The 25251-nt window shown below is 45.2% G+C and overlaps 1 protein-coding gene across 2 annotated transcripts; it reads right to left on the reverse strand.

Moving 5' to 3' along the window:
- Window positions 1-3100: 3100 nt before the first annotated feature.
- On the reverse strand, window positions 3101-20023 carry Wdr31 (WD repeat domain 31). 2 transcript variants are annotated; one of them, XM_021160326.2, is made up of 11 exons: window positions 19911-20023; window positions 17923-18019; window positions 13223-13365; window positions 12639-12768; window positions 11425-11499; window positions 9829-9973; window positions 9631-9731; window positions 8134-8201; window positions 6752-6893; window positions 5001-5163; window positions 3101-3304 (listed from the first exon to the last, which is right to left on the reverse strand). In XM_021160326.2, exons 3-11 carry the CDS (start codon window positions 13336-13338, stop codon window positions 3144-3146), a joined length of 1101 nt encoding a protein of 366 aa, XP_021015985.1. In that variant the 5' UTR covers window positions 13339-13365; window positions 17923-18019; window positions 19911-20023; the 3' UTR covers window positions 3101-3143. The 2 variants fall into 2 exon arrangements, with proteins under 2 accessions (XP_021015985.1, XP_021015982.1); XM_021160323.2 differs by having other exon boundaries at window positions 12639-12771; window positions 19911-20022.
- Window positions 20024-25251: the final 5228 nt, after the last annotated feature.

Genomic DNA, 25251 nt, shown 5'->3' on the forward strand with positions numbered 1-25251 from the left:
ATGCTATCCCAAAAGTCCCCCATACCCTCCCCCCTACTCACCCACTCCCACTTTTTGGCCCTGGCGTTCCCCTGTACTGGGGCATATAAAGTTTGCATGACCAATGGGCCTCTTTCCAGTGATGGCCGACTAGGCCATCTTTTGACAGGATACAGTCTTAAAGCAAGAGTGATTTGCTATCACTCATGAGTCCTGGGCTGGCTGTGAGCTCATGTCCCAGGCTGTGCCGAGCTGAGGTTGGCTGGGCTTGGAGGCCCACGTTGACATCATTCATGAGACCTTGTCCCTGCAGTATAGATTCTGCTCCTTGGAGCCCAGACCACCTTTACCTGACAGTGCAGAAATCCGTGAAGGTGAAAGCACTGCTGTGGAGCTGGATCCGTGTTGTCACGTGAACTCCAGTGATGTTCCCATTTCACAAGTGGGAAAGCTGAGGCCTAGAGCCATGCAGCACTTTGCCCATAGTTACAAACAGAAGAAGGGGACGGCCTGAGACTTTATTCTGGGTCTGCTTGACTTGATCTGGAGCACAGCATCCTATTGGTCCTCAGTCCAGCACACATCTACATTCAGGTCTTAGTTTCTAGAGTTTTCTCAACTTATGAAAATTCCGAGCTTTAAGCTTGGACATTTGAAATTTTTCATATGGTTTCTAAACCTAGTAAAATCATTATATAGTAGATTAAAGAGGCTCATTCTCTTCCAGCAATAGTGCAGCAGCTCAACTCAAGTTAACTCAAGGCCTTGGCTTCTTTCTGTCTTGCAACCTCCATCATCCTAACCAGTTCTGAGCCGCTGAAGCAGTTTTCAAATGTCACACTCCACTAGAGGGGTTGAGCCCAAGGGTACATCCTGGATACCCACGTTCACATTTTTCAGATCATCCCAATGCTATTCCATGACATGCTTGGTTGGAATGCAAGATCTGCTGGGTAACACAAAATCTGCCAACCTTAGGGAAATCTTTCTTTTTTGGGGGGGTGGGGGCATGTGGCAGGGCATGGCAGTGTCACTTGGTCTTGAGCTTACCATAAAGGTGAGGGTGACCTTGGCCGGGCAGTGGTGGCACACGCCTTTAATTCCAGCACTTTGGAGGCAGAGGCAGGTGGATTTCTGAGTTCGAGGCCAGCCTGATCTACAGAGTGAGTTCCAGGACAACCAGGTCTACACAGAGAAACCCTGTCTCGAAAAAAAAAAAAAAGGTGAGGGTGACCGTGAACTCTTCCTGCTCTACCTCCCAAGTGCTGGGACCCAGGCACAGTCTCCATGAGATCCAGCTGTAAGGCATTTTCTCAATTAGTGATCAAGGAGGGAGGTCCCCTTGTGGGTGGGACGATCTCTGGGCTGGTAGTCTTGGGTTCTATAAGAGAGCAGGCTGAGCAAGCCAGGTGAAGCAAGCCACTAAGTAACACCCCTCCATGGCCTCTGCATCAGTTCCTGCTTCCTGACCTGCTTGAGTTCCAGTCCTGACTTCCTTTAGTGATGAACAGCAATCTGGAAATGTAAGCTGAATAAACCCTTTCCTCCCCAACTTGTTTCTTGGTCATGATGTTTGTGCAGGAATAGAAACCCTGACTAAGACACTGTTCTTTAATAATTGTCTTCAAAAGGCCACTCAGAAACAGCCACAGTCCTTCACAGTGCCAAAAGATTACTCTCCAAGTCACCTGAGCTCTGTACTTTGCTGGGGACCCCCAAGTCTAACCAAGTCTAAGTGGAGACCATTAATAATCACCACCTGCTTTCCTTAGGTTATACTTACGAATGATACATGTTAATAAATATGGAGATGTGATTAAACTTTAAATATGTGATTGACAAGACTGTAAGGGCTTACAAGGAAAAAAACTGTCTGGAACAAAGTCCTTCACATGAATGTAGAGGGCAGCTCAAAGATGCAGAACTCATGACTTCAGCAGCCAGGATCTTGAACACTAAGAGTATCCTACTTAAGGCCTAAAATAACTTTTTTCTTTTCTTTTTTATTTATTTTTATTGGATATTTTCTTTATTTACATTTCAAATGTTATCCCCTTAATTTTTTCTTTTCTTCTTCTTTTTTTTTTTCCAAGACAGAGTTTCTCTGTGCAGCCCTCACTGTCCTGGAACTCACTTTGCACACCAGACTAGCCTCGAACTCAGAGATCTGCCTGTCTTTCTGAATGCTAAGATTAAAATCATGCAACACCACTGCTTGGCTCTAACATAACTTTTTGTTTTGTTTGAGAGTTTTTTCCATGTAGCCCTGGCTATCCTGGAGTCCACTTTGTAGACCAGGCTAGAACTTTTAAAAGGCTCCATCAACGTGAGCACACGCTCGTCTTTCTGCTTCTCAGGCACATGGCAGGGCTCAGGAAAGAGTGGGAACGGTGCAGAGCCCTCTTGACTCACCAGAGCGACCCTCTCCATTTATTTGACTTACTGTCTCCTTCTACAAGAAACTATCAGCTGCAGCATCGCATGCATCCAGCACACGCTAGGCATTTCGCTGCCCTAAGAGGAGACCTGCCTACAGCCTCAGATGTCTCCAGAACCAAAACTTAATGCAAGGGTAGGGGAAAGCTCAGTGGTAGAGCTCCTGGCCTGCAGAAACAACATCCTGAATCCAATCTCCAGAACTAGATTAATAATTAGTCTCAAAAATAAATAAACAATGTTATGGTCTCTAAGTGTCTAAAACAACAAAGGCAAAAGCTGCGGAGGAAGGCTTCCCAGCTCCAAGTCAGGCAGACCCAGATTCAAATCTCAGCTCTTCCCTTCCTGTGTGGATAAAATAATGCATGCCTCTCTCTGGGCCTTAGCTTTCCCATCTGTGGAATGGGAACATCATTGGGACTTTTAGGGAGACTCTACGTAGCCCTCTGTAGGTGTCTGATGGATGAGTAGCTTCCTCTTGCACTATTCCTTTGTCATTCCAGAGTTCACAGATCCATAAGTTAGGGAACTTAATGGCTATGGAGTGAGACTTGTACAAACAAATACCCTGATTTTTTGAATCATCTAACAATGATATGCCTTCGAAGTAAAGCTAAGAAAAGAACACCAACTCTAACCCCTCCTCCCCCAAGATCATGTGGAAAAACACAAAGTCACACAGAAAGAGGGGCCATGGTTTGATATTATTCAATCAATATCTCTTGGTTTCAGAAGGCTGCCACTTCCTGAAGTTCCAGTCCTTGGCTGTGGTCTACTCTGAGTAAGTGAACTCCTCTGTAGAAACTTGCGCATAACAAGGAGGAGATGTCACCAACAGCCAGTGAGGTCAGGGGTCCTGATCCATCCAGAGACAAGGTGGAGAGGCAAGCTGCAGGAGGAAGGAGAGCCAGGCTGTGCTTTATGATGGAAACATGCTAGAAAAGCCATCACGAGGCAGTTCTGCCACTCTGTAAGCATCAGGGAGGTGCTCGTGCACATGCAGAAAGCACAGTCTACCACTGCATGTCTAAACCATTGGATGTGCTCTGTTGTTCATCGAAATATCATTAGGAAATGTGGGACTGTACCATGAGAACAGGAAACAAAGCATGCCCTGTGCCCTCTAAGCCAGGAGGGCTCTGCCTCTCACCAAGGTACACTGGACCTGACTGGGAGACCCAGAGTCACCTCCATGACCTCAACTCCAGGACTAACAGGATGTAGACACCCAAGCAGTATTTCAGACAACTGAGGCCATATTTAAAAGGGGTAGAGAAGAAGACAGGCTAAGTCAGGGGAAACAGACAAGGACACTAATCTGAGGCTGCCAGCTCTCTTCATGAAAGAGAGGAAGTGATGGAGGCTTGGCCTTTGCTTTTTTTGTTGTTTTCCAGACAGGATTTCTCTGTGTAGCCCTGGCTGTCCTGGAACTCACTCTATAGACCAGGCTAGCCTCAAACTCACAGAGATCCACCGCCTCTGCCTTTCAGGTGCTGGGATTAAAGCCTGGGATTTAACTGGGCCAGCCTCCCTCCATCTGCATCTCTGAGGTTACTCTTCTAGGAGCACTGCAGGGCAGCGGTGCCTCCCAACCTGGCTCCCCACACTGAGGCTGTGTGCTCCCTTCATCTGAAACGTCTACTTTCCCTTGCCTGCAGACATTACACTGGGGCAGGTAAGGGTAGGGCAGGCCTGTCTTCACTATAGAAGTTTGGCTTTATGGCCACAGCTGTTTACAGACTATTAGCCAAGCCTACCTCTTTTCTGTGGGAGGGCAGTTATCTCTCCCTGAGGGGAACTGAGTTTCTGGAGAGTGACTGAGAAGATTTTGAAGAGCTCTAAGATAACACTGTTTTTGTCTCAAGTCAAATCCTGTCAGGATTAAAGCAGCACAGAGGCAGTGCTAGAAATCAGACTTCTAGAAGAGAACCCAACACTTGCTCACAGACTTGTCCATGTCCATGGTAGATTCCCCACCGTGACTGAATTCCATGTTACCAAAAGTTTAAACCATGGCTCACAGAATTCCCAGGTATCCACCATTTGACCTCTAAGGTTCTGCACACACAAGTCTCTGGGAAGTTACCGCCCACCAGACACAGTTTTCTTTGGTGCTGAGGGGCCTCGACCTTACTGCGATCTCAAGCACTGCCTCAGAGTCCCAGCAGGTGGAGCCTTTCCGAGTCCTTTCTTATTTTACTACAGTCCCAACAAGAGCTGAGGTTCTAACTGTATCCTTGAAATAAGAACTAAAAAATAGCATTCTCTTTCCCCTTTCCAGACATTCTGAGTCTCACAAGTTCAAATCTGATGAGGAACTGCATGTGGAAAGAACTTAAAGAGTCAAACATGTTCCCTCTAGAGTCTCAGGAATAACTTTGTACGTTATGGTATGAGGGAAGCCTGAAGCTGGCTTATATAGCCAGAGCTGGAACAGAAAGATGTGGGCACTGTGGTGTCTCCCCTCTTAACCACCAGGAGACTATAAAATGGCAGGACACGGGTGGCTTTGCATACGGTGAGTAATGCAAAAAGTCTTAAGGCTGCACTCAGCTCCTGAACAGCACTGAGAGCAGACTGCTTACCTCCAGTATCCTGGTTCCAAATCTTCACCTTGGAGTCATGTGCAGAGGTAGCAATCATAGGCATCAAGGCCGTGGACTTCGGTAGAAAGACACAGGATGCAACTGTCTGGAAATGCCCCTTATACTCACACATTCTGTCTCTAGTCTGTCTTAGGTCCCACAACTGCAAAGTAATGACACAAGCCAGCTCATACACACAGATGCTCATGTGTCACGAATAGCTACCCTCCCATTCCCTATGACCCCCTCTCATGGAACCAGAAAGTCGGGTGAAGCTCTTATCTCGTCCACCATACCCAACCCCCATCCATCCAGCAACTACTGCAGTACTGATTATGTCTTGAACAGCACTAGCTATGGCTGTGGGGACCCCACAGTAAGGGACACCTTCTTCCTGTGTGCACACATTCTGATGTGATGCTTAGTGTCTCTGACAAAGGAAGTGACAGCCCCATTGGTCCCTGTTGTACTGACACATATCAAACCATACCTATAAGGAACCCTTCAGAAATGAGAGAAAACTGAACAGTGTCTAAGACGGTGGGGGCCCAGGAGTCCCTGTCATCCATCAGCTGGATAAGAGATGATACATGCAAGATCTGCAAACCCTAATCTACCCATTCTAAGAACATGTCCTGAGTAGGAGATTCCTGTAGTGAGAATACTGGAATTTGGGGTTCTTTAAAAGACACAGAAATATGATAAGTTTTCATTTTAATCCCAGTTGTAGGGTATGAGGCTGCTTCACAGCAGCTGACTATGATTTGTCTCGTGTTTCAGCAGAAACATGGTTTTGCCAGCTACAGATAGTTTCTGTGAATGTGTGGCATTTGAAAGTCTGGGAACTCTTCAGAGGGTGTACAAATTCTAGGGCCCCCTGTCAGGGTCAGTGATTGTTGGTCATACAGGGGGAGCTGGTTACGGTTCCCCTGACTTCTGAGTAGTCATGCTCAGAAGATACTAGATTCACAGATCCCCCCAACCCCATATCCTTCTTCCACTGCTAACTAGTGATGGGGGTGAAACCAGGGGGATAAAGGGTAGGAAAAAGAACCCACAAAGTAACTAAGATCAACTATATCTTAGCTACTTGTCTAACTTGCCATGTCTCCATTCCCTTGACCGTAAAATAGACATTAAAACAGCACAGAATTGCATAGAACTCAAGCCCTGTCTTAGGAATTAAATGAAACCATGAATGCTTAGCTCAAAGTCTGACATGGTACACATGTCTGATAACTCAGAAATACACTCTTATTTAAATGAGAACTTGCAGTTATGAATCCAGAAACTTGGGAAGGGCCGAAAGAGTATATACAGAGGTTACGGCAAGGGAGGTGTATATCTGGATAAGGGAGTTGGTTGGCCCCTGGACCAGCCGTGGAGCTCCCCAGCTCCCCAATGAACTAAGCTCTCCTTAGCATGGCCACTTACTCAAAAGCCACACCTCTGTCTCTTCTGGCAGTCCCTACCTGTTTAGGCTCCTCTAGGAGCAAGATCAGCAGCAGGCTGCTCTCTTTACCCCTTTTCTATCTTGACTTCCATCCTGTTCTCTTGTCTATTACCATTTCAGACAGACCCAGATTAATAAATGTTTCTCAAAGGAAGCCACTGGAGTGCACGGGGTGACTGACAGTTTGCATTTGAAGCAGGCCAGTGCTGTTGCAGATCCTGTCTGTGCAGCCCGGCGATGGGAGTGAGACCAGAGCAGCCTGCTCATCAGTGAACAGACACCTGGCCCAGCCTCTCACCGTGGCTTCACAGCCTTCACCCCCAAAGCCACTGCTGCAGGAGATACACGTGTGTCCATCCACGCTGACTTCACAATGGGTCTGGATATGCTGCTTTGTGGGAAACATGTGAGCCATCTGAAGCCCCCGACTGTCCCATAATCTGAAAGGAATTAGAAGCAGAATGTGATTTTGTAGTAAATGGGACTGAAACATACCTGTGATATCCCACTAACAGGAAAAGCCTGACTCTTTGCTGCCAGTCAGAATGGAATGTCACAACCTAACAGACTCTAAAGCTGACAGGAAGGAACCAAACCAGTGCCATCTTGAATCTTTCTGCTTTGAAATCAAATCATATGGACTTTTCAAAAGACTACGCTTGTTTGGGGAGAGGAGCTGCACACACCACAGCATGTGTAGGGGTCCCGGGAACTGTACTCCCTGGGGTTCCAGGCTGCCATCAGGCTTGGCAGCAATGCCTTTATCTGCTGAGCTGTCTCACCACCTTTTCATGGAGACATTAGAACACAGATCTTTTTTTGTTGGTTTTCTGAGACAGGGTTTCCCTGTGTCCCAGGATTTCCCTGGGACTCAAATCTGTACATTAGACTGGACTGGAACTCAGACCACACATCTTAATTGTACTAGTTAACTTGGTCCTTTAGGACACTGCTTTCAATAGACAAGAGGCTATTTTTGTGTCTATAACTGAAAAAAAAATTAAAAGATACATTGTTGCTGTTTGTTTGGAAGCTATGTAGTACAGGCTGCAGTACTTGGCCTCTCAAGTGCTGAGACTGCAGTCCAGGTCCCTAAAGGATCCTCGCTACAGCATCATCTGCACTCCAGAAGCAGGCTGACGCTGACCATGGCCAGGTTTGGCCTTGAGTGCAGTGGGGTCCCGTGTTCCCTCTCATCTCATTCCTCCAGTTTCATACAAGTGGCCTCTGAGAGCTACAATTTTGAGTCATGCTCCCCAATCTGTTAACTACCAACTATCTGACTTCCCTGACTAGACTCTGATCCTTCTTTCCAAGGGAGCCTTTGCTTGAGGGCTAAGTGCCTAGAAACTCGAGAAACGCCCAAGGTACGCCAGCAGAGCCAGGCTGCCTGACAGGGTGGTTGTACAGGTGAGGCTGAGGCTGATCTGGTTACACACTGGGAATGACCAAGGTCCGCTGCTTCAAACCCCTCACCAGAACCTTAGTTGGACCTGATCTTGTGCGTTCATTGTGTTCCCATAAGCTACAGGTCAGAGAGTCCCCAGGGACCGTGGAGTAGAGGACAAGAGAGCCCTAAGATGGGCGAAGCGTCATGAAGAAGCAGAATGGAGACAGTCATGTAAGCACGGCAACCACAGACCTTCACCAGAAACACCTCCACAGCGGCCAGTAGCCCACCTGATGGTCTTATCCTCCGAGGTCTGGACTATGTATGGCTCACTCGGGACCCAGCACAGGTGTGTGACCTGGAGAAAACAGTCATTAGCAGGTAGATCACCACAGCAGGTCGGTCCTCTGCTGTAATCCATTAGCTGGCTAAGCTCATGCCTCATCTCCTCTCAGGGATCCTGAGCTGGTAAGCTCGGGTTAGCAGGGTCATTGTCCCACAGCCTTCATCCGTCTCCACCTGCTTCTCCTCAGTGCTCAGGGGCAGAGGTACCAGTAGGCTGGCCTTCTGGTTAGCCTTGGAGACTTGAACCAAAGCTGGCACTGGTGAGCAGGTGGCAGCCAGAAGAGCACCCCCTGTGCTAAGTGGGCCTCTGAACTCTGCTCTAACAGCTCGGGGGCTCAGAAGAGTAACAGTAGTCCTGGCCTGCAGCCCCGTCTAAACAGACGAAACATTTTCAAAACAACCCAGGGGAACAGATTTCCCTTTTCTCAGCGCAGTATCCTCACAGGCAAGCACATTCCACCATCTGCGGCTGACTTCAAAACTAGGAGAGTAGGTGACTAAACTCTGAGGAACAGCTGCCACCCGCCAAGAACAATGACGGGTGTTTTACGACAGACTATCTCAGTTAGTCACCCAAAGAATCTTGCCTAGTGACATAACTCCCCATTTTATAAATGGAGATACCTAGAGTCTAAGCTTAAATAGCACTTTCAACTAAGAAGCGATAGATTTGCGGTTTGCAGGCAGAGCTGGGAGTGTAGGTTAGAGGCACAGTGTTTGCTTAGCATGTACAAGGCTCAGGGTTCAATCCCCAGCATGGGAAAAAAGAAAAAGAATATATCCCAACCTCCTCCCATGTTTGGAAGCCAGGTGTGACAGAGCCCAAAGTCTGTGCAAAGTCTAAAGGATTTAACTGCCACAGAGTGACTTACATCAAGTAAAGGACACACTAATCTGTATATGAAGGGCAGCCATCTTGTATCACACTGTATACAAGAGTTGTAAACACCATGTCCTTTGTTATATTTCTATTCCTAGCAGTGTCTCTCATACTAAAATTATGCTAAAAGTTTGCTTTGAAGGAGCTGGAGAGATGGCTCAGCAGTTAAGAGCACTGACTGCTCTTTCAGAGGACCTGAGTTCAATTCCCAGCAACCACATAGTGGCTTACAACCATCTGTAATAGGATCCAATGCCCTCTTCTGGTGTGTCTGAAGACAGCTACAGTGTATTCATATACATAAAATAAATAAATCATTCTTCAGAAAAAAGTGGGGAGGGCACAAACTTCCCTCTCCTTACCAAAAAAAAGTGGCTTGAAGAACTGCATGAGGACACGGCTCTCCTTTACCCTCCCCTCCCTCCTTTCTCCCAGCTCCCACCGCTCAACTGAATCCAAGCCGCATCACGCCACACACACAGATCTCCCATGAGCTCGCCCCCACACTCCTCACCTACACTCTTCTCCACCACCCTGCCCTACACCAAGTCTGAATTTGTACCAGGTTCCTGGAGACAGACGCTCTCTCCACACACTGTCCGGTCCCCACATCCCACAGAAGCAGGCTATTGTCCCGAGAGCCAGTGCACAGCTGGGACGAGTCTTAAAAACAAGGTGAGAAGCCACAGTGGCCATAAGTTGGGATGTGGACAGGGTTCTGGGAATGCATCCGGTACTGGAAGGTTCCGCTGCACTTTACCTGGGCTCACAGCCAAGCCAGTGACCACCATGGCATGGCCAGACAGCTGCTGCCTGGGCTGTGAGGAGCCCTGCAGGTCCCACATCAGGACTGTCTTGTCTCGAGAGGCGCTGAAGAACTGGTTTGCTTTGGGAATACAGGCTATCTGCTCAGAGAACAAGCAAGAACAGTGACAGCTCAAGTGGACAAGCTAGACAGGACTTCAGAGTGGAACATGGCTTCACATGCACATACACACACACATTTTTTCATTTTAATTTTCCTTTTTAAAATATTATGTTTAGGGCTGGAGAGATGGCTCAGTGGTTGAGAGCACAGACTGCTCTTCCGAAGGTCCTGAGTTCAAATCCCAGCAACCACATGGTGTCTCACAACCATCTGTAATGAGACCTGACACCCTCTTCTAGTATATCTGAAGACAGCTACAGTGTACTTAGACATAATAATAAATAAATCTTAAAAAAAAGAAAATATTATATTTAATTCCCTTTCTCCTTCTGTCCCCCCCCCCCCCGTGTGCACATTTGAGCGCACATGCACCATAGAAATGATCATTTTAAGCATTTCAAGTGTGGCAGCAAGTACACTCACATCATTATACAGACTTCCACGATCAGGGAGACTGTGTAACTGTAGAACTTCCATCACCCCCGCGTGCACCTCCACTGCACAGTCCCGCTTATGCTGTCTCACCATGTGGTGTGGGGAGCCTTGTGTCTAGCATCTAACACTTGCCTTGCTGACACGTGCTTCAGAGCATCACCTTTTCTCTTCTGCCAGGGCTTCACCATGCTAGGCTTTACTGAGCTGGGTCCCCAACCCCAGAATTTCATTCCTTATTTAAAAGAGTTTGAAATTATACTATGTTATATGTATGTGGGGTGTCTTCACCACTCATGTGTCTGTACACCACTTTAGTGCCTATTGACCTTGGAAGCCAAAACTCGAGTTACAGATGGTTGTAAGCATTACGTGGGTACTGGGAATAGAACCCAGTTCTTCCAGAAGAGCGGGCAGTGCTCTTAACTGCTGAGCCTTCTCTCCAGCCCCTTTGCTCCTTGACTGAATAAGCTGGGCGTAGTGGTGCACACCTTTAATCTCTGCACTCAGAAGACAGAGGCAGGGAGAATGTCTGTGAGTTCGAGGCCAGCCTGGTCTACAGACTGAGTTCCAGGACAGTCAGGGCTGCACAATGGAACTCTGTCTCAAAAAAACAAAAACAAAAAACAAAAATACAAACCAAAACCAAAAACAAAAAAGACTTAATAGACATCCCTCAAAAACTTGTGATGTTTCAGACACCCCAGAAAGTTTCCTTACTTATAGCCTTCAATGCTTTCTTTAAAAAAGAAAACTATTAGCTCAGTCAGTTCAAGCCTTTATAACAAAATACTACAGACTAGATGGCTTGTAATTTCTGCTGTATGTGTACATGTTTTCACCACACCTCTGCTAGGTACTGGGATTCATTCCATGTTTGAAATGATATGCTCTGCTCTTCCTGGTGTCAAAGCAAGCCTTTGCCTTCTACTATCCGTAGCTGTTGTTTCCTTTCTTGCCCCTGAGTTCCCTTCAGAGTGAGTGAGTGACAGTTACCTTCGTGATTTCCCGAGTGTGCCCTGTGAACCTTTTCACCACACGCCCAGTTTTCCAATTGTAGGCCACAGCGGTCTGCAGAGAAATGGGATTACAGGCGTTACTGCAACACTGGCTCCTGAGCAGGATCTCAGCATTTTCTTGCTGGGTGTCTGCAGTTCACTGCTACAGAGAAAGGAGCAGGTGCTGTGTGGCCCCAGTCGCTGTGGCAATTGGCCTGCCAGTTCCCCTGTCTACAAAACCAAGTGGATAGTCCTTGTCTTGCCGACCTCTCAAGTGTGAGAAAGGGTCACATAAATACAATTTCTTAGGTCTAAAATAATACAGACATTAACACAAGACACTGCTGGGGTTGTTTGTTTGTTTGTTTGTTTGTTTTGGTTTTGTTTTTTTTTGAGACAGGGTTTCTCTGTGTAGCCCTGGCTGTCCTGGAACTCACTCTGTAGACCAGGCTAGCCTCGAACTCAGAAATCTGCCTGCCTCTGCCTTCCAAGTTCTGGGATTAAAGATATGTGCCACTACTGCCCAGCAAGACACTGCTACTTAAGTATTGATTCTCAAGTGTATCCTCATTTGAAGTAATGACATCTAAAATAAATGCATCTTACAAATGGTGAAATACAGTTTGCAAGTGAAATCTGACATCTCTGAAAGCCTATTGGGAATCAGGAGGATTATTAGGGTCATTCCCTTCAGGAAGAATCAGTAGTGTATTGCTGCTGCAGTTTATCACACTGGCTGCCAAGAGAGCTTCTAGTGTGAGGACAGAAAGCTGATAATCCAGCGTGATGACGAGAGGGCAGACCAAAATATAAAGGGTCAGTGCTTACCAGTGTGAAGTCTGTAAAACAAAACATAAAGCAGCTAGAATGTTCTTCTTGTTGACTCCAGGGTCTGAGTGTGACTGTTAAGGACGAGGTGGATGGAACTGTAACACCCCATTTATAAAAGCATGTAGGTGGCCTGACATAGGGTGAGGTCCTCGTGGAATCCTCATGGCTGTCTTAGGGCATGGCTGTTATTCTATGACAGACTAGGAAAGCAAAGCTCAGAAAATATAAAGACTTGCCCATTGTAATAGGAAGTGGCAGAGCTGGGCTTAAACTCCAGCCTTTGAACTTTGAGCCCTGTTATGATGTAGTTAGTGTCAGAGTCTCAGAACATCTTCCCTTTCCTGCAGTGAGCTGGTGAGTGGGAAGCACTGGCAACCTCACCTTGTCTTTTCCTCCAGAGATACAAAGGTCTGAGTTCAGAGCGGCAACCACGGAGACGGTATCCACGTGAACAGGGACGTATTCTTGGGGAGCTTTAGTCTGGACTCTCTCTTCTATAATTCCATCCGGCCTGCTACAGAAAGAATGGAAAATGGGGTCCACTGGAATGGACAGGGGAGAAGGGGACAGAAGAATGTGGCAGTGGTATCAATTCAGGCAAGGGTGAGACACGAAAGAGACCCTCAGTTTGTTTGAAAAATGCCCAGAAATAAATGGCGCTATTTACTTGGGAATCACCCAGAATAACTGAGTTACTGAAATCTGATGAAGGGGAATCCTGAGGCCAGGAGTGTTTGATCTCCTTAGAAATGACTCCAAAAGATACAGGGCCCCTGAGTGTGCACTGCAGGTGCTCGATGGTGAGGTGACCATCTGCCCATGTTCACCTCCCCAGGGCTGGGTTTACATCTGAAACAGTACACCAAATGAAGCGGGCAGGAAAGCTTACCAATACTGGCCTTCTTTCTTTAGCAGAGAATTTTAAAGGAACATGATACAACTGGGGACCCCAGAAGTTGATCTACCTGTATAAGTAAGTGCTGTGTCTGAGTTTGCTCTGCAGTTTTCCCATCACAGCCCAGAGGCTACAGAAGACCTTCTGAGGAAGAGCTGGTTTCAGTTGGCCGTCAAGTAACAACATCCCTCACAGGCGCTGAGGGGGTGTTCTCTGTGGAGTGGGCAGAGGGCACACACTGAATTTCATTAGGTCTAACAGTAATTTGATTAGACTAATCTTTTCCTCCCTTCTTTCCTTGCTTCCTTCTTTCCTTCCTGTGTGAGGTACATTTCTTTTTAGAAAAGAGATTAACTGTGTGCATTTGACTTTTTTCCTTCTCCTGCTTCATTCTCTTCAGCCTGGGACTGCAGCTGTCAATAGAGGTTCAGCAGAAAAGTCAAAACTAATGTTAAAAATACTAAGAACAGACAGGCATGCTCGGAGGCAGAGGCAGATGGATCTCTGAGTTCAAAGCCAGCCTTGTCTACAGAGTTCCAGGACAGCCAGGGCTACACAGAAACCCTGTCTCAAAGAAAAAAAAAATACTAAGATACTAAGAACTACTTTACATGTGCATGTTTGTGTATGTGTGTGTGTGTGTGTGTGTGTGCAGGTACATTAGTATGTTTGTGTATGGATGTGGAGGCTAGAGTTTGACAACCCAGCCTTAAGTGTCTTTGCTCAGGAGCTATCTACTTTTTTTTTTTGAGACAGGGTCTCTTACTAAGACTTAGGACTAATTAGCCTTGCTGGCTGGACAGAGAGCCACAGAGACCAGCTATGTCCACCTCCCCAGTGCTGGGATTACATGAAAGTGCCACCATGCCCAGTTTTTTATGTAGGGGCTACAAATTGAACTGGGGTCCTCAAGCTTGTGTGTCAAGCACTTACCAACTGAGCCACTTGTCCAGCCTAGCAATTATTTTTTAACTGATTAAAACAATTTTGATCTGGGGCTGGAGAGATGGCTCAGCGGTTAAGAGCACTGACTGCTCTTCTGAAGGTCCTGAGTTAAATTCCCAGCCACCACATGGTGGCTCACAACCATCCGTAACGAGACCTGGCGCCCTCTTCTGCAGTGTCTGAAGGCTGCTACAGTGTACTTACATTAAATAAATAAATAAATAAACCTTAACCAAAAAAAACCCAACAATTTTGATCTTATGAACTAGTTAAAAGATATAAACTTTTTTTCTAAAAATGTTAAACTCAGGTCTGGATATGTAGTTCAGTGGTAGAAAAGAGCTTGTCTAGTACACACAACAAGGCTGAGTTTGAGCCCCAGTAACACACACACACACACACATCACACATACAGGTGCACATAAAGGAAAACAAACAAACAAACAAAACTCTAGTTCCAAGAGATCTGATACTTGCTTCTGATCTCTGTAGGTACTAGGCATGCACTCAGTACATATACACACACACACACAAAACATTTATACACAGAATAAATAAATCTTTAAAGAAATGAAGACAGAAATTACGACAAATGTTGGTATACACATGCTCAGCAGGCATTGTTTGCAGCAGCCAAGAGATGAAAATATGTCATAAAGCAAGGCATAATGGCACACGCTTTTAATCTCGGCAGTTGGAGGCAGGAGCAGGCAGATCGCTGCAAGTTTGAGGCCAGCCTGGTCTATATAGAGAGTTCCAGCCAGAGTTACACAGCAAAACGATCTCGAAAGAAAGAAAGAAAGAAAGAAAGAAAGAAAGAAAGAAAGAAAGAAAGAAAGAAAGAAAGAAAGAAAGGAAGGAAGGAAGGAAGAAAGGAAGGAAGGAAGGGATACAGAAACAAAATGTGGCCTACCCATCTACTAAACAGTCATGAATATGGCTGAAACTGGAAATCACCACATTAAGCAAAAAATGCTAGACATACTCTATATGACACATGATCCCACTCATGTGAAATACCCAGTTTGAAAATCTACAGTGACAGTAAATAGATTAGTGGCTGCCAGGAGCTGAGCAGAGGTGGAGAATGGGGGTGCAGCCGACTGCTTACTAAAGACAAAGTTAACTTTGGGAGTGATAAAAATGTCATGTAACTAGAGAGTGGGGGACCACTACACAATACCATCTATGTATAAAATGTCATGCATGGTAAATTTTATGTTACATGTGCTCTAAAATAATAAATTAAGTACTATGGACATATAGGTGAAAATAAAATACAACCTGTATTGGTAAGGGATTTTTTGCAATTCAAGTCATCATTATTGTCTCTGTGTGTGTACACACACGTACTCATACACCACGTACAAGTATATAGGTCAGAGCACAACTGTGTGAGATCACTTCTTTCTTCCACCTTCACATGGGTTCTGGGGATTGAACTCAGGTTAGCAGGTTTAAGCAGCAAGTGTCTTCACCTGCTGAGCCATCACACTAATCTGAGAAAAGCTTCTTAAGAGAGAAGAGCCTCAGTTACTCTAAGAGCTAGAGCCTTTCTAACGTGTCATAGCAATTTCTTTGCATTGTTTCCTTAATGTGGCATGCCAGTATCAAGAGGTCAAGAGGTTAATATGTAACAAGAATAAGATGCTAGAAATGACAACTGTGATGAGATCATGGAGCAGCCATTCTGAGTCTCTCAAGAAGTCCTAAGGCATCCATCTCAGTACAAGGCCTGCTTTTCTTTCTAATACATTTTATTGCAGTATACCAGTAATAGACAGAACGAAAAAATAGGTATGAGAATCCAACTGTCTTCTCTTTAAATCACACATCAAAAGAGAGTTTCAAAAACTCAGTACCACTTTTTCCAACTAAGGTGTTTTGGAATTTTAATAAATCATGCCATTTATGTAGCCTTAGCTGGCCTAGAGTTTGGAATCAAAAGAAGACCAGGCTGGTTTAAAACTCACAGAAATCACCTGCCTCTGTCTCTCAAGTACTGGGATTAAAGCCATGTCCCACCACATTTGGCCCACAATAGGCTTTTGTTTTTAGAGACAGGGTTTCACAGTCTGGCCTAAAGCTTCCTGTGTATCCCAGGCTGGTGTTGAACTTGCAATCCTCCTGTGTCTGCTTCCCAAGTACTGTTAATATAGTTAGGCACCACCACAGTCTACATGCAAGAGCTTTATACTTTTAGTTTTAAGTAAGGAGATATCTTTTAAACATCTCAGCTTTATTGGTATATGGGAAACAGTGAGCAGGAATCTGAAAGGTCTCTGGTGTCCTCAGCCATTTTTGAGCATGAGAAGCAACCCTGAGATCCTGAGGCCACAGGGTCTGAGAACAACTGCCCTAGAGATTGCAACGTGTTAGTACTGGATGCTGTATCAGAACAAGAACAGTATTTTTTCCCAGGTTTACTTATATTTTTCCTCATCGGCTCACAAAGCTAGAACTAAAAAGAAAGAGTAAATGTGCATTCAAAGATGCTGAGGACTGCATGGTGGCAGAGTGCTTGCCTGGCAGGCACATGGCTTGCCTGGCTTGATCGCACATGGGTTTAATCCCCACTGCTGCAAAATAAGAAATAAAACAAACAAACAAACAAACAAAGGAAAAAAACACCACCACCACCACCCCCCAAACCAAGGATATCCACCTTATCTCTTCACTCAGGGAGCACCTCCTGAGCATGTGACATTCCTGCATGAGTTGCTGGTACGTCAAAGAATAAGAGAGGTGGCCAGCACCAACATTAGCAGGATCAGACCAGGAGCCAATCTCAGCTACCCCAGGCCCCGTGTCCTTCAAACAACTGAAGAGCTGAAGGAAGTAAAAGCGGCAGTGAGAGGGGCCAGTCCTCATTCCCTCCGGGTTTCGGCTTAAAGAAGGTCAGAAAGATTCACACACCAGCTGAACTCCAGGAATTGCTGTCCACAGAGAGAAGAGCAACTAAAAGCCACCAGGTACATATTCTTATTCATCCCCTCCACTAAAAACAGAGTTTCCCAGAGACTTCCCTCCCACTGTCTGAGGGAGTACATGGACTGGTATCCTGGAAAGAAGAACAGCTCACAGACACAATGCAGAGCTGAGCGTGGAGGGTGTAGCCTAGAGTTCTGGAATCTGCCTCAGCTCACTCAGGGCTTACTGTGTCCTTGAGTGGCCCACTCCTGCCTCAGCCCCCCTACCTAAAGCAACAGCACAATACTAAATGACCTTTACATGACCAGAACATTATATGTTCCATAATGACTTTTTAAAATCAGATTTATTTTATGTATGAGTGCTCTCTCTGCATGTACACCTTCGTGCCAGAAGAGGGCATCAGATCGTATTACAGATGGTTGTGAGATACCACGAGGTTGCTGGAGATTGAACACAGGACCTCTAGAAGAGCAGTCAGTGCTCTTAACCACTGAGCCATCACTCCAGTCCCAAGATCTTTTTTTTTTTAACCCCAAATGGCTTACACAGTATGACAAAAGTATTTGTTGCAAACTCCTGCACCTGCAGTCTCTTCTAATTCAAACATTCTAGGATGTTCTGTGATAGGCCATGTGATGGACGAAAAAGAAAAGTTCTAGGACGGCATCCAGAAACTCTGAGATATGTACTGTTTATCGATATGCAGAGGTGCAGAGCTGCCCATCTGCCAGCTTCACCTGTGTTTAACACTGTCATCAAAGTGCAAACAGGTACTGCCCGAGATCTAGGTCACTGGAAACCACGGGGCTGTAAATGTATTCAAAACCAACTGGATTCTTAGTGGGTATCTTCGTTGGGGAGTCGAAGGAAGGGTAACTTGGCATTACTTACCCCCAAAGCAACCAGATCTTCTTGGTGAGCTGCTGTATTTGATGATCTGTAGTTCATTCAGCCTTCGGGACCAAGTCAGACAGCCACTTCCTAATCTCTGTAATTAAGGAAAGGACGATTAAGTTAATCTCCCCTCTGTCTAAGCATATGTTTGCACCAGAGAGATTTACAAGTGTAAATAGGAGCCTCGTTTAATTGAAAAAATTATTACTGTAGTTTTTCCTCATTAAGAAATAGCACACAAATTTCCAAGATTATATGAACGTCAAATTTCTATTAATAGAGCAGAGTATATCATGATGTTAACTACACATCTATTTCTCTGCTGCATGAGAGATGGCATCCTAAATTAAAGAGCAAGATTAGCCAGAAGCTCTTTACAGGGTACAACATAACACTCTGTGGTTTTTGACTGTTTGTCTTTTGGGGACAAAATCTTTTTCTGTATAGCCCAAGCTGGCCTCCAACTCAAAATCCTCCTGCCTCACAGGCTCATGTGACCAGACCTCAAAATAATGGTCTTTTTAAACTACCTAACAAGACCATCCAAAAAATATCTCTGAAGGCACATCACCCTGCTTCAACCCACAAAGGCTGGAAGGACTTGGAAAGGTGCTTAAAGGTCATGATGGCTCTGGATGCCCGTGGGTTTCTGGGGGAAGCAGATCTACATCTGAACCCCTGATCTGTCTCTGTCCAAATCTGCTTTCCAAAGGCCTACGGGTCACATTAGATAGATCTCAGAAAATCCTCATTCGGTTATGTAGTACAAAATTCCTTTATAGCCTTTGATACAACTGTGATCCATAGAGTTAACTTGCTGTCGTGGGGGCAGAACTGAGTGAAATGAATCTTATTTCAGTAGACTTTTCTCATCCTGTCTGTAGACACACACACACACACAAAGATTCAAAACAACAACAACAAAAACCTCTCATATGCTCCTAGTGACTTGGGATGTCTTATACAAACATTTGGAGTCTGACACAGGGGTACCTTAACCCAAATATTGAAGAAGACATGATGCTGTAAAATGTACTGCTTAGCAAGGTAGTGAGATGCCCCCTTGCCTCTTCACCTACCGTGAACCACACAAGACTGAGCAAGTTCCCTGTGGCTTGTAATGGAAAAGAACTATTCCCACTTGGGTTTATTCTGAGCATGTGCCTACTAGGCCTGACTCTTCTTCTGATATATTCTTTTTAATAAATCTTCTGTGTCTGTGTTCTGGCCTAGCAAGTATGATCACTGAGACTTTTAACATGGCGTTAGTTGTGTAAATGATTTTTTTTTTTTTTTTTTTTTTTGAGACAGGATTTTACTGTGTAGCCCTGGCTGTCATGGAACTCACTCACTCTGTAGACCAAGCAGGCTGTCCAAGAACTCAGAGATCTGCCTGCTTCTACCTCCTGAGAGCTGGGACTAAAGGCATGCACCGACACTTCCCAACTGGTATAAATGATTTTTTTAAATCCACGCTCTCTTCCCAAATCTTTCACATGGGTGTCTATCTAACCTATACTCTCTGAGACTAAAACATCTACACCAGTGTTCAAAGATTAACAAACGACTCGCAGGAGCTTATAGGAGGTGGACTGGTTTGACTCTAATGATAATGTAAAGGAAAAGATTCAGACAGTAAGAGGATTTACAAGACACCCGGTCTCACTGAGGGTCGGCGCTAGATCAGAACTCCCAACGTTGAGGACCATCAGCGTGCAGTTCTTTGTTGTCTTGTTTGTTTTCTTTCTGGCCCTTCAGATTATAAATGCTCCTACTTCTGTCCATTATCTGAACTGCTAAAGCTTACTTTTCATGTGCACGTGCCAGGGAAGGATTACGCCAAGATGGAAGCAGGTGACACCAGGTCCTACACATACCCTCCCGAACCTCCCCCTCACTTCCAGTGGGTGGCTACCGCTGGGGACAGCGCGAAGATGCCCACCTCCCCGATGCTCCCCCTCTCCCACCTCGGGCTCCATACCCACCGGCGGGCTAGCACCGAGGCCCGAAAGCTCGGGTAGCTGGCATCCGTAGCTTCCACAGGTTCCCGCGCCTCAGCCCCTAGCAACCAGGCGCGCGTCGCTAGGGCGGGAGTTCCACCTAAACGCTCCGGGCGTCCACGGCAGCCCCGGAACCCAGGTTCCACGTGCCGGAAGTCCCTCAGGGGCCGAGCCGAGAGAGCCTATTTTCCTTTTCTAATTTGATGGTATGTGAATATTCTAGGCAGAGGAGGTTTGTGCTTAACCACATGAACATGAAGCACCTGTATCTTCCAAGAAAAGCGGTGATATCTGTCGTAGCCAGAGCGAGTAAGCGATTAATAAGTGTCACTTTGTAATTATTATTCGCCCAGAAATTTTATTTTAAATGTCCCTGAATATAGACAGAGATTTTCTCCATTGAACATTTCCCAAACATCTTAATCCGTTCCTCTCATTTGGCACGTGTGTGTTTATTTTTACTAATTTTTCTAAACAGATAAAGTAATGAGTTTCAAATATATGGAACGTTTTGATTTTGCCTTTCGCCTTTGTGTGGGGACCATGTTAATTCTTCTTTTATACGTGTGAGTGCTTTATCTGCATATGTGTATATATACATCATTTGTGTGCCAACTGAGTTCTAATCCTACAGAACGTGAGTTACCGATGGTTGTGAGCTGCCCTCTGGGTTTAGGGAACTGAACCTGTGTCTTCTGCAGGTGCTATAAGTGCTCTTAACCGCTGAGCCATCATAAATAAACCATATAGCCAGTCCCTATATGGTTTCAATTTTAACACATGTGCTGCCAAACTGAATACTTTTCACTTCGTCTTTCATCAAACTGGAATGAGCCAGCACCACAAACAAAAAGACTTCTCAGTACCTTCTTCAGATTCAAACGGGAAGGTACTAACAAAAGACTAACATCTGGAGAGATGACTTAGCGGTTAAGAGATCCTGAGTTCAATTCCCAGCAACCCCATGAGGGCTCATAACCATGTGGGATCTGATGCTCTCTTCTGGAACACAGATGTGCATGTTCTAGCTCTACAGGTAGAGCACTCATATTCACAAAATAAATAAATCTTTTGAAAAATAGTTGTTAGGTAAATTTTGGAGTCAATGTATAACCCATTGCTATGGCAAAATACTGACAGTAGAATAGACTTCTACTGATTTGGGGTGGAGACTCCAGTAGGTTCAAGTACAGCTACAAACTAAGGTGTTAGAGTCTACTCCCAAAGCACTCTGCTCTGGGATACAACCACTTTGAGAAATGCTTCTGGCATCTGATCCTTCCAAACTGGTATCTGTAGTCACACTTGTCCTGGAGCCTCATCTGTCTTCTGCCTGCTTTCTGCTCTTCTCCATCTGACTATCTAAAAGACACCTCTTCCTTGACATGACTCACAGACATCATCTTCTGCCTAAACCTGTTCTTCTTTTCTTTCTCTAAACACTGGGCATTACCACCCATTAATCACTCAAGCCACAAACCTAGGAGTCATTTGTAACTGCCTCTCAGGAGCAATCCTCTGTTGAAGGATATTTGATCACACTGTGAACTGGGAGATTGGATTGTTTCTGGGAAAAATAAATCTGTTTCTAGTTGTGGTGTGGCTCACCATTAGCACAATTCTTTAGACCCTATGCCCAGAATACAGACACACCCTTAGTACACACCTTTAATCCCAAACAATAAAGCTAGAGTTAGTTTGTAGAAGGAAACTCTTTATGTTTAAAAGTGATGTTTGAGTGACAGACAAAGTAACAAATCAGAAAAAGATTTGACAAGACAGGATATGGCCAACTCTCAGAAGAAGAGAGGGGAAAGGGAAGCTACTTAAGAGAACAGCACACAGAGAGAGCCAGAAAAAAAAGGAGGCAGTTTTACTGGAAGAGTTTTACAAAGAAAGGTTAAAGAGAGAACAAGTCAGACACAGATAAAAACAGAGTGAGCCAGAGAATGAGAAGGAGCCAGTAGATTAGAACAGATAGTCAAAGTTAGTATAAAGCCAAGCAGAGCAATTTAGGAGAGGTCAAGAGGGAGAAGCCAGATTGAATCAGTCAGCTTGCAGAGGAGTTTGAGCCAGAACAGCTGAGTTGAACCAGCCCAGCCAGAGTTCAGAAAGAACTAAATGAGCTTATTCAGCAGTAAGTTTCAGAGGCTGAAAACATTCTAGGCCTAGATTAGGTTGTACGAAGGCAGTAAACCTCAGAAACGACAATTACATCAGGTGAATAAAAGTTATTTTAACTAACCTTCTCCCAAGGTTTCCAGTTCTGCTTTCTAAATATCCTCATTTCTCTTTAGCCACTGTTTTGGTTCAGGCCAACACTATCCGGGGTATAAGAAGTTAAAAATAACCATAAATTCATCATTGATTCTTCCATTAGGGCTGGCATTATACATTTTTTTTTCATTTGAGTGTAGCAGAAGTAACATTGTGCAACTTCTGGATTTAAGCCTCAAAGGGACTTGGTTTCTCCTTTCATCTTTTTGAATCCGTAGGAAACCCTAGCCAGTTCACCTGAAAGGCACAGCACACACAATAGTTAGCACCAAATGTCAAGCATGAGTAACACTGTTTTATACTCTCCAGCCCTCACGTGGTGAAAACCACCAGGAGAATCATCAGAAAAATGATCCAGGTGTGACAACCCAGTTTGCCAGTGTTCTAAGGAGCACATAAGCACCTTCCACTTTAAGCTCCTAGACGGTTTTTTAGGTGCAGTAAACAATGACAATCCAAGATGAAGCCCAAATTCTTCATGAGGTCTCTTAAGCTTTGTTTACATCTCTTCATCCTCTCTGCACACCCATGCTATGTGATTCAACACTACGGACTACTTAAGTTAGCTGTTACCTTGGAGTCTTTGCAAACCATCCTTACACTCTGTGATGGTGAGTACTGTCACTGGACAGGATCTAGAGTCATGAAAAGAAAACAGAAACAAAAAGACCTCCAGGTGTATCTGTGATGGGTCAACTGAAGTGGATTTCTGGATAGAATCTAGTCTGGGGTTATCCACCACTCTTTGCTTCTTGACTGTGGACAAAGTGTGACCAGCTGCCTCCCACTTCTGCAGCCGTGATAAACCATATCAGTTAGCTTCATGTTGCTGTGATAAAACACCAGGACTGAAAGCAACCAGAGAAGGAAAGACTTTATTTCAGCTTACACATGTAGTCCCTCATGAAGTTAGGGAACCTGAAGGCAAGAACTGAGGCGGAGGCGCTAAAGGAATGCTGCCTCCTGACTTGCTCCCTGTGGCTTGCTCAGATGGCTTTCTTATAGATGTGGCACCACCCACAGTGGATTGGGCCCTCCCACATCAATCATATAATAATAATAATAATAATAATAATAATAATAATAATAATAATGCCTCCTAGGTTTGCCTAGAGGCCAGTGAGGACATTCTATCAGCTGAGGTTTCTTCTTCCTGGAAAACCCCAGCTTATATCAACCTGAAAAACCCTAACCAGCATGTAGATTATATCCCTCGAGCAGTGAGGAGTATAAGTTGCTTTTGTTAAGTATTTTGTCCCAGCAACATATAAAGCACATCCCTTTACCCACTTTGGTGATGTATCATCAGCTTAAAGGCCACCTTCCTGTCTATCCCAGGAGTCTGTTGAACCTCTCTTCTCCTCTTCCAGACCAGGCTAGTGATGTTACTCGGTGCTTTCAAAGCTCTTGTACTTTCCCCATAGTGAAAATTTTCATTTTCCCTCCTTCCTTTTCACTTTTATTTTGTGAGGCAGGATCCCACTATATAGCCTTGGCTAGCCCAGGCCTTAAACTATGTAGGTCTTGAACTCACAGAGATCTCTCTATAGATGTTTATAAGAGTTTTAAAACTCTTTTTTTTTTTTTAAAGATTTATTTATTTATTATATGTAAGTACACTGTAGCTGTCCTCAGACACTCCCGAAGAGGGCTCCAGATCTCGTTACGGATGGTTGTGAGCCACCATGTGGTTGCTGGGATTTGAACTCTGGACCTCTGGAAGAGCAGTCGGGTGCTCTTACCCACTGAGCCATCTCACCAGCCCCGAGTTTTAAAACTCTTAAAAGCAGGATCTCCTGTAACCAAGGTTAGCCTTGATCCTTTGACCCTCCTTCCCCCACCTCCTGAGTGCTGAGGTTACAGAAATGGACTACCATACCTGATTTTCTGTAGCGTGGGGAATGGAACACAAGACTTGAGACACACCAGGCAAGCACTCTACAAACTGACCTATGTCTCCAGCTACTTCGTGGTAAATACATGTTGTGGTTTTTTAGATTTATCTTACTTTATATGTATGAATATTTAGCCTGCAGGCATGGATATGCCTGCTGTATCTCCCTACACTAGGGTCATAGATGGTTACAAGCCACCGTATGGGGGCTGGGAACTGAACCAGAGTCCTTTGCTAGAGGAACAGGTACTCTTAACTTCTGAGCCATCGCTGCAGCCTTACTTGCTGAGCATTTTGATAAAAGAATGAACGAGGAAGAGTCTCGGAGAGAGTTAGAATAGATGCTAGAACGCTGTAAGCCAGAAGCAGCATGGTCTCATGCCCACGCTTGTGGGGGGCAGCTCATTTCTTACCCTGCCCCCACCTACCTCACTAGTGCCTCTGACTCCACCCTTACACTTTACATAAATACAGTCCTGGTTTTTGGTTCCTTATTGCCTGAGGTGTTTTGTTTTCTCTGGTGTGGCAGTTTGGTCATGACCTTCCTATGGACTGAACTGGTCATAAAAGCCCTCGAGGGAGTAGCTCTGAGCTCATCTGGTGTGCCCCAAGTGGAGAGGTCTCTTCCCCCAGGCCCTGACCTTGTCACCTGGGACCTATGTGCCTTAGTTTGTTGGCACTGGCAGGCTGCCAAACCCTCTTAAAGGTGACAGTTGAAGCTGCTTGTTCTATGAAAACATCACAGGAGGAACCCAAGCCATGATGCTGATAGCCTTGTTGTTACTCCCAGAATCTGTTGGATGACTTCCAGACAGACACCAGCAACTCCGGATAGGGGCATGAACAGTATAGAGGGATGGGCGCAGAGCCTCACCAGGCCGATAGTGAAGGCTGGTGTTGCCGAGCACCAAGGAAGTGCTTGCTAAGATACTTTCTAAAATGTTTACTAAGAACAAGCTTAGGGGCATGGGGTATAGCTCAGTGACAGAGTGAGCCTGTCATACCCAAAACCTTAGTTCAGTCCCTTAGCACTGAAAAGAATTCGTGAACAGAAGAGAAGGGATAGGTGGTAGAGCAGGACATACATACACATAATGTCAGTTTGTACATTCAGTGCTCCTTCCTGGGGTGGTGTGGAATGGCCTTAGAACTCTT

This window comes from Mus caroli, chromosome 4 (assembly GCF_900094665.2).
Source record: "Mus caroli chromosome 4, CAROLI_EIJ_v1.1, whole genome shotgun sequence".
Lineage (NCBI taxonomy): Eukaryota > Metazoa > Chordata > Mammalia > Rodentia > Muridae > Mus > Mus caroli.